The sequence below is a fragment of the Condylura cristata genome, unplaced genomic scaffold, assembly GCF_000260355.1.
Source record: "Condylura cristata isolate star-nosed mole 26May11 unplaced genomic scaffold, ConCri1.0 scaffold00011, whole genome shotgun sequence".
In the NCBI taxonomy this organism is placed as follows: Eukaryota; Metazoa; Chordata; class Mammalia; order Eulipotyphla; family Talpidae; genus Condylura; species Condylura cristata.
Genome location: NW_004567112.1, coordinates 19,552,832 through 19,560,884, shown reverse-complemented (window position 1 = coordinate 19,560,884; position 8,053 = coordinate 19,552,832). Strand labels below are relative to the sequence as shown.

General features: G+C 55.1%; 1 protein-coding gene across 1 annotated transcript in view; it reads right to left on the bottom strand.

The window, feature by feature from the left end:
* The window catches only part of PYROXD2 (pyridine nucleotide-disulphide oxidoreductase domain 2), a 24,696-nt gene that overhangs the window by 8,718 nt on the left and 7,925 nt on the right, over positions 1–8,053 (bottom strand). Inside the window, exons 5-8 of the mRNA XM_004680553.2 lie at positions 4,167–4,322; positions 2,499–2,652; positions 1,753–1,814; positions 1,563–1,660 (exon numbers count right to left, since the gene is read on the bottom strand). Of these exons, the coding sequence (XP_004680610.1) occupies positions 1,563–1,660; positions 1,753–1,814; positions 2,499–2,652; positions 4,167–4,322 (470 nt within the window). The remainder of the gene's footprint in view (positions 1–1,562; positions 1,661–1,752; positions 1,815–2,498; positions 2,653–4,166; positions 4,323–8,053) is intronic.

The window sequence follows — 8,053 nt, the reverse complement described above, 5'->3', positions numbered from 1 at the left end:
CAATCTTCCCCATCTCAGCAGAGGCAGGTCAGGAAGAGACCCCCAGGGCCGGCTCCCCGCGGCCACGCCCTTCTCCTTAACCTCTGCGGGTTTCCCTGTGTCTGGCCTCAAGCCCTCTCCTCCACAACCTGGAGCTGAGCCCAGCCCAGCTCTGCTCCTTCGCTGGCTTCTCTCCTTCAAGCCTGCAGTGGCTCATCGCTGCTCTTGGGGACCAGTCCCCAGAGTGGACGGGGGCTCCTGCTGCTGACCGCCTCACCCCTCGCTGCTCCCCCTCACGCCCCATACTCGCACCGGACACCGCTGGCCCTTGAATGGCGTCCGTGTTGCTCTGCCCGCCTGTTGCACATGCAGCCGAGAAGGCCTCCCTTCCTCTTTGTGGAACGGACGCTGTCCACGCTGGGGGCTCAGGCGGAGGGTCTCTGACCGAGACCGCTCCCTTCCTGCTTCGCTCCCGGTGAACACACTCCAGGACTCCGTGGTCATTACCTGCTCTCCATGAGGGGCCAGCTCCGTTCGTTAACCCCTCCCCAGCACCTAGCCCAGGTGAGTACTCCATCAATATTTATTGAAGGAATTAATGAAGAAACAAATTACTTAAAGGCACATTTCACAAGCAGGGCGGAAGACCCACAGAGAAAAGGATAAGCAGCCCCAGCTGGAGGATCCAAGTTGGCTGGTGGCTCACACAGCTTGGCCAAGGGCGGCAACTGCTGCCAACCCCCTTTTTCAAGGCCGGGGACATGGGGCTGGGTCACTGTGGGTGGAGAAACCACTTCCAAGGGGCGCTCTGTCCCTTGAGAGAAAAGCTACATTGACAGCTTCTAGCTGTGTCTTCTGGTGTCCTGGAAATGGCCCAACGCTTGGCAGCGTCCTGGATCCCGACACACACACACACACACACACACACACACACACACACACACACACACACACACGCACGCCTCCATCCCTGCTCCCCTTACCAGGGCTCATTTAACCAGCCACAACCTCCACCTCAGGCTCCGCTGTGTGCGACTGCTGCCCCCTGTTGGATCGGGCCGTCAGCGCAGCCACTCGCACCCCGAGGGATGGGCAGAGGCGAACCATGAGGGTGTCTGTGCCAGCCCCTGCCCTGGAGCCCCGGGAGGGAGCGAGGGCTGGGGAGCGGGTGGGCACGGGGTGGGGGGCTCCACAGGAGGGGAGAGACAGAGAGAAGAGTGGAAGCAAGATGTCCACGTTGAGCTGTCACAGCGGGAGGGGGGAGAGAGGCTTTTCTTACTGAAGCAGGAAGGAGAAAAATGAAGACTAGAAAGGAGGTGGGAAGAAGGATAAAACGGAGGCAGGAAGCTGGGGTGGGGGTGGGGGTTGGGGGCATCCGACAGTTTGCCTGGAAGTTAGCTTGTGACCTTGGCGCCCTGACTCTGAGCAAGGGGCTCCCTTCTCTCAGACCTTGCTCTGGGGGCTGGCCTGGGGGCCGGCCAAGCTGTGTCGGGCACCTGGCCTGGAGCCTGGCTCGCTGGGTCAGCTCAGAGAATCAGGTGGGAACCCCACTCCCACCCTCTCAGCCCCCCTGCCGCACTCACCCGCTGCCCGGCGTGTGGGGGCTGGTCATGGCGCCGATGACGGCGTCCGTGGCCAGGGTGGCTTTCAGAGGTTCCGACTCAAACCACTGATCCAGCACCTGGGCAGCAGAACAGCAGAGAAGGGCTTGGGGCCTTGCGGGGGAGGAGAGGGCCCCGCACCCGTCCGGCCTGAAGTTGGGGAGTCTCTCACCTTGGTAATCGGAGCCGTGAGGACCTGGTAATACTGCGGCAGCTGGGCCCCTAGGATGCGGCCTGAAGGGGGGACATAACCACACACGAGGCAGGCAATAAGAAACACCTGGACCTATAATGTCTCTGCATCTGTTTCTTTATCTGTGAAATGGAGTCATATTTCATGCCCCAGAGGGCCACTGTGGACATTCAATGAGATATATAAAGCCCCGAGCGTTCATGGGCATTTAGTGATTTTGGGCGGTTCGCATTATGTTGGGGATCTTGTTCGTGTTTTCCTTCCTTTGAACTCTGAAGGCCTGTGCCCCAGGAAGGTGCCCGCTTGGCAAACCCATTCCTTTATACTCTTCACAGGACTGCAAAGAGAATATGGGCACGGGGGTCTTGAAGGCGGGGACCAGCTCCGCCGTGGTAGCCCCAGCACCTCGCCTCGGTCTGACACTGCAGCTGCTCAGTGAATGCTTACTGCGCGAGTGTGTGTCGCCAGTGCACGACCCGAAGCCCGTGCTCTGGGGTCTGGAGGCGACGTGGACTTTGGGCATCTGTGCCAGATCTGACTGGATTGATTCCTCCCACATCCACCCCAGGGACCTCTGTGTTACTAATAAGTGCATGGAGCAGCCCCCTATGAATTGATGGGCAGGTGGCGGGCTGCCTTGGAGCCTCGGGCTTATAGCCAGGCTGGGAGTATCAGGGCTGCATCCACGGGGGCCGCTCAGCCCCTGACGCGCACCTCGGACCTACCTGCCTGCAGCAGGGGCTGGAGGGTGGACAGCGACTTGAGCCTCTGCAACAAAGAGCCCCGCTGAAAGGCCTCCAGGTCCACAGGAGCGGTGTCCAGCAGAGGGTCAATGGCCAATGCCAAGCGGCTCATGAATGCCTCGTATTTGGGGAAGGCCTGGAACAGAGCCCCGAGTCAAGGCCCCAGTCAAGTTGCACCAGGCATTGCACCTGCACTCTGTTCTGTTCTCCATGCTGCCCCCAAATAAGCCACTGAACCTCCCAGCAGAGCTTTGTTGGTGCCTCAAGCTTCATGCCCACTGTGCCCATGTCGGGGTACTCCCACTCCTACAGCTCTGTGCTGCTTGGTGCCAGGAGATCAGAGATCCTGGGGCCGAGCGGTCACCGGTGGCACAGACAAGGGGCGTGCTGGCCAGGACCATGCATCAGCCACAGGGAGCGGGCCAGAATCCTGGGACGTGGTCTCCGTGACAAACGCTGAAGCCACTCAAAAGTCCCTCTCCCATGCTGCCTTCCTATGCATTTCTGGTAGAAGGAAGCTCTCTCCCGCTGTGTCCGCACCCAGCCCGTTCCAGGTGTGCAAAGCTCCCACAGCACAGCAGAAATAGGAGACCGTGCCTCTTCACCCCACAGCTGAATCCACTTTGACAGCCTGGTTACCATGCCCGCCTTCCCTGGGATGACAGGGGCAGGACAAGGACAGATGGCCACGCCAGCGAGGCCCTTCTCGCCGCCCAGCACCAGAGCTGTTAACTCATCTTGACTCATGGATACACACGTTACCAAAGAAAACGAGGGTTTTCAAAGGGCTACCAAAGAAAACTTCCATGTAGGATATTTGCGAAATTTCTATAAAAACAAAGTGAAACAGCTTTCTCCACAGCAGGAATTTGAGATGAAAAAACACAAAGAAAACACGAAAATCTGGGCTCCTTTCTTTGGAGCCAGATGCCGAAAGCATTACCCAGGGGTTGTATACCCCAGATTCTTCTTCTAAAAATGTCCCCACCAAGCTCAGAGCAGATACCACCTTTTAGCTTGCTACCCAAAAAGATCATTCAAACAATCTTTCTAGAGCTGCAAAATCAATCACAGCAGGCCCATTGCATTAGTCAGCGATGCATCAGCACAAAGTAAACTCAACGAATTCCTTCCAGTGCAATCCGAAGGGACAAGGGCCTTCTCCTTCAGCTGAGAACACCCCATATCAACAAGATCCCAGGCTACCAGGGGACTGGTGCCCAAGTGAAAGCATTTTTATTATGACTGTCTTGTCCTAAATTCCCAGTTAATTGTCTCTGGGCCTCCGTTCCTTTTTCTCTTTTGCTTTAATATTTAATATAGATAACCAGTTGGAATTCAGTCTAAAAACTGGGGAGACAGAAAGCACTTTCAATAGAAGGACAGGCCAGCAGGCGTCCTTAGAAATTCAGCAGTCACCTGTACTGAACACACATGGGTTTGGGGCTGGAAGTGTCCATGGTCTTAGTCACTGTCCATCCGCTGCCCTTCACAGTGCCCAGGATCAAAGGCCAGTAGAGATTGGGTCTAGGGCAGGGGCGAGGCCTGTCCAAGCCCCCACGGCCTTCGGACACTGTCTAGGACAGTTCCAGCAAGAGCCACCTCCAGGCAGGGAAGCAAGAGTTGCTGAGTGCCTGCTCGCATCCCCACCTGGGCATCCTTCCGAGAGAACTGGGCAATCTGCTTCTGGTTTTCTGCCATGCTTGTGCCCAGCAGAAGGGACCTGGGCGCCTTGCTCCTTGAGCCTTCTTCCAGCATGGGGGTGAAGGAGTAGGGGTTTCGAAGATGAAGCCGCAGCCCATGTTTCTGCAAAACACAAGTAGCACAGGTCATGCTCGAGGGGATCTATGGCCTTGAGCCATGAGCTTTCTGTGATTGTTTTTGACTGACTGGGTACCTGTGTGCACCTTCGCAAAGCATGGGGTCCTGGCTCCCACTTTTTAAGCATACAAAAAGCGCTCTTGCCCAGCCACCCTCTGCCAACCGCACCACAGCACACCCAACCACATCACTCCACGCTGCCTGTGCCGGGTGTGTGCTGGCATTGACGACGGCTCGCACCTCGGCAAGGGCTCCGTCCTCATTATGTAACTACAACAGAGAGGTTCAGAGAAGTGGACTCACTTGTCCACGCTCACACTGGGAGGTGGATCTGGGCTTTAAAAGCCACATCTCTGTGCCTCCAGAGCCCCGGCCCTCAGCACTCGACTCTATCTGCCCCCACTTCAGAAATAATTAAAATTTAGAAAGACACAATAAAGCAACGGTTATGTGAAAATCCATACTTACAAGCTAGATAAATTATTCACATCAAAAAGTTTTATTTACTTTCAGACTCATTTACTCTGGAGTCATTTTAAATAGAGGTTCCCTGGATGCATTTAAAATATGATTTGATTTACAAATATTTGATGAGCACACAGAACTTTCTGAGAGCACACCTACTTCTTCAAAGGAGGCGCAGATGAAGCCAAGGCGCCCGTGTGCCTGCACAGAGACATCCTCTTCTCGCTAGAGGTTTCTTTTTTCCCTAAACCATTTTATTGAGATATGATTGACATTGAAAAGCTGTACATATTTAATGTATACAACTTGATAACTGGACTTCTAGAAACTTGGCCTCCTCCCTCACGTCTTGGAGGGCTGGCTCAGTGTCAGCTTATTGCAAATCCTCTCTGTCTACCCCTCATCTTTATGTGTTTCAACGCTAACAGCCTTATGACATGCAGTTTTCTCCCTTCCTTCCCAGATAGATGGGTGCTCCCTGAGGTCAGGGGATTGTCTCTTGCTCAGAGCTGTATCCCCAGTGCCTAGACGCTGTGCAATCAATACATCTTCTCTGAACTAAAGAAAGGAACGCTTTATTTCAGACAGGTGCACTAGACATGAGATATGAAAGCAGGAATTTTAGGAAACCAAAAAAGAAATTTCCAGCAATGATAGCTGAGGTTCCTTAAACTGGAGTCTTTCCAGATGCCGCAGGACCACCATGGACTGAGCTTTTTTTTTTTTTCTCCAAAATATATATTTTTTAAGATTTATTTATTTATTCATACAGAACTGGGGGTACAGGCCAGAGATGCGGAGGGTGACAGAATTCACCAGGAACAGAGTGGGGATCAGAACAGGCAGACCGTCTAAGTAGACTGCTGAGGGGAGCAGCGGGAGTGTCAGGAGAGGTCTGCCGCGCCATGTGGTCACCTCCGGGGCAGGCGGGGATCGAACTCATGCGGAATTGGCTTAAGTTTCTTTGTGCAGTGCTTTAACCTGCTGCGCCACCAGGGAGGGCCTCTCCAAAATATTTATTTATTTATGCATACAAGAACTGGGGTACAGACCCAAGTTGTGGAGGGGTGGTGAGAGGATTCACCAGCAACAGAGTGGGGGAAAGAACAGGCTGAGTGACTGAAATATACAGCTGAGGGGAGCTGCAGGCTGGTCAGGAGAGGTCTGCTGTCTATGTGGGTCAGCTCCCTGGCCGGGGACCGAACTCATGCTGCAGTGGCTGTGGACAGCTTCACAGCACTGTGGCGGACCCCCTTGTACGACCACAGTGGGCGAGTTGAGCACTGTGTGGCAGTGAGTCCAAACACTGGTGGGCCCGGGGCTGGGGGCCCCAGCGTCCCAACACTGGGATGGAGAGCTTCTTTGTTTCTAATTGGAGGATCTTCCAGCTTGGTTTCTCCTAATACAGCGAGCTCTGTTCCTCGTTTCCCCTCACGGTGGCATTCCACCCACTACCGGCTCTGCCTGTAAGCACTGACCAGTCCCTCCAGCCCTCTGGCCCTCAGCCTGAGCCGCCATCGTGAGAACCCATGGTGCAGCCCTCAATGGCCACCCTGTGACCTCGGCTGCCTGGCCACAGTCCTTTTATAACATCGTGACTCCCACCACGCTACTGTGCTCACAGCCCATGCGGCCTGTTTCATCACCTGCCCCCTGCCTCATGCTGTCCACTCCTATCGTTCATCCGCTCCCGCCCGCTGGCTTTCCTTTTGCCCAGGGTCTGTCCACCTCCCTCTGACCAGGACAGTATGCCCAGATGTCCACATGGCTGGGGGCGTCTTAGCATTTGAGTATCAGTGCCATGTCACTCTGCAGGAGGCTTGTGGTCACCAGCCCGGGCTGGACTTCCAGGCCCTATGTCACCCCGCTGTATTCCTTTCCCCAGGGAACGCTCTGCCTCAAGTTCTTTTACTAAGGCCAGCAGACTTGCCTCCCTTGTTCACCTCTCCCTGGCCAGCAGGGATGAGCCCGTCAATGCTCACCTCCCCCAAAAGGACCAGCAGAAACCCCAGAGTGGTTTCAAGTATAACTAATGGAACATAAGTAGGGTTTTTGTGTGTGTGTGTGTGTGTGTGTGTGTGTGTGTGTGATGCCAAGATAATCTATTATAACGGGAGCTTTTGTCTTTCTTGATGGTTTACTTATGTGGTGTCAGAAGATGGGGAATTAAATCACCATTAGATGGTAGCCATTAACATTTGCAGATTATACAGCAGGTCCTCTAAACACAGAAACAAAGCCTTCTTCTAATTTACCCATGAGCTTTCTCAGCAAGAGCCCTCATCCTGGGGAAACTGTTGGGAAGAGACAAGGTGTGTCCAGATGTGGGGGGCTGCATGGGGTGTCATTCTCAAAGCCGTAGCCCGAGGGCCTCCTGTTTCAGAATTACCGGCTCCAGCCCCACCCCAGCCTGCTGGCTCAGATCATCCATCAAGAGCCCTCAAGAAAGCTCCAGTTTGCCTCCAGGTTCCCAGGCCATTTTTCTGAACCTGACAGTCTGAGAGCCATGCTTCGCAGAGATTTCTAGGAGAAAGGCAGAAGCAAGCTGAATACAGTCGAGACCCAGAAGGTTCTGGAAGGGTGGGGGTAGAGAAAGTGGAAGGGGTTGCTACTTGAATGAGGTCAAGGCTGGTCTAGGGAGAGCTTGTCAGCTGCTGGCTGACAAGGGGTGAAAAGCACCCCACCCCAGAGTAAGCGTGCTGCCCTCCCAGCCTGGATCCCATGGCAAACGGCCAGTGTGGGGTGGGATGTGGAGGCCCCAGTCCAGCGCTTATGCTGAGCGCTGTGGAAACTGAGGCCCAGAGCGCTGCCCAGTGACGGCCACGGTGGGTGGAGAGCACATGCAGCTCACGGATGGGAGGAGGGCCCCAGAGTCAGCCCCACACTCCAGTCCAGCAACGGCAGTGCGCGCAGCGACGCGCCCTGAGCCCGCCCGCGCACAGCGACGAGCCCACAGTCACTGCCACAACAGGCTGGGCCACACAGCTGGTAAGTGGCAGGACTGGCCGGCCAGTTCCAGAGTGTAATCCCAGGCTGGAGCTGCAGAGGTCACGCTGTGACCTTGCCCACTGCAAAGGGCTAGAGGCGCTGAAGTGGCAGATCTGCCTGGTTCACGACCAAGGAGGAAGAGTGTGTGAGACCTGGGGCAGTCTCTGCCACTCCTTCCTTCCTTCCTTCCTTCCTTCCTTCCTTCCTTCCTTCCTTCCTTCCTTCCTTCCTTCCTTCCTTCCTTCCTTCCTTCCTTCCTTCCT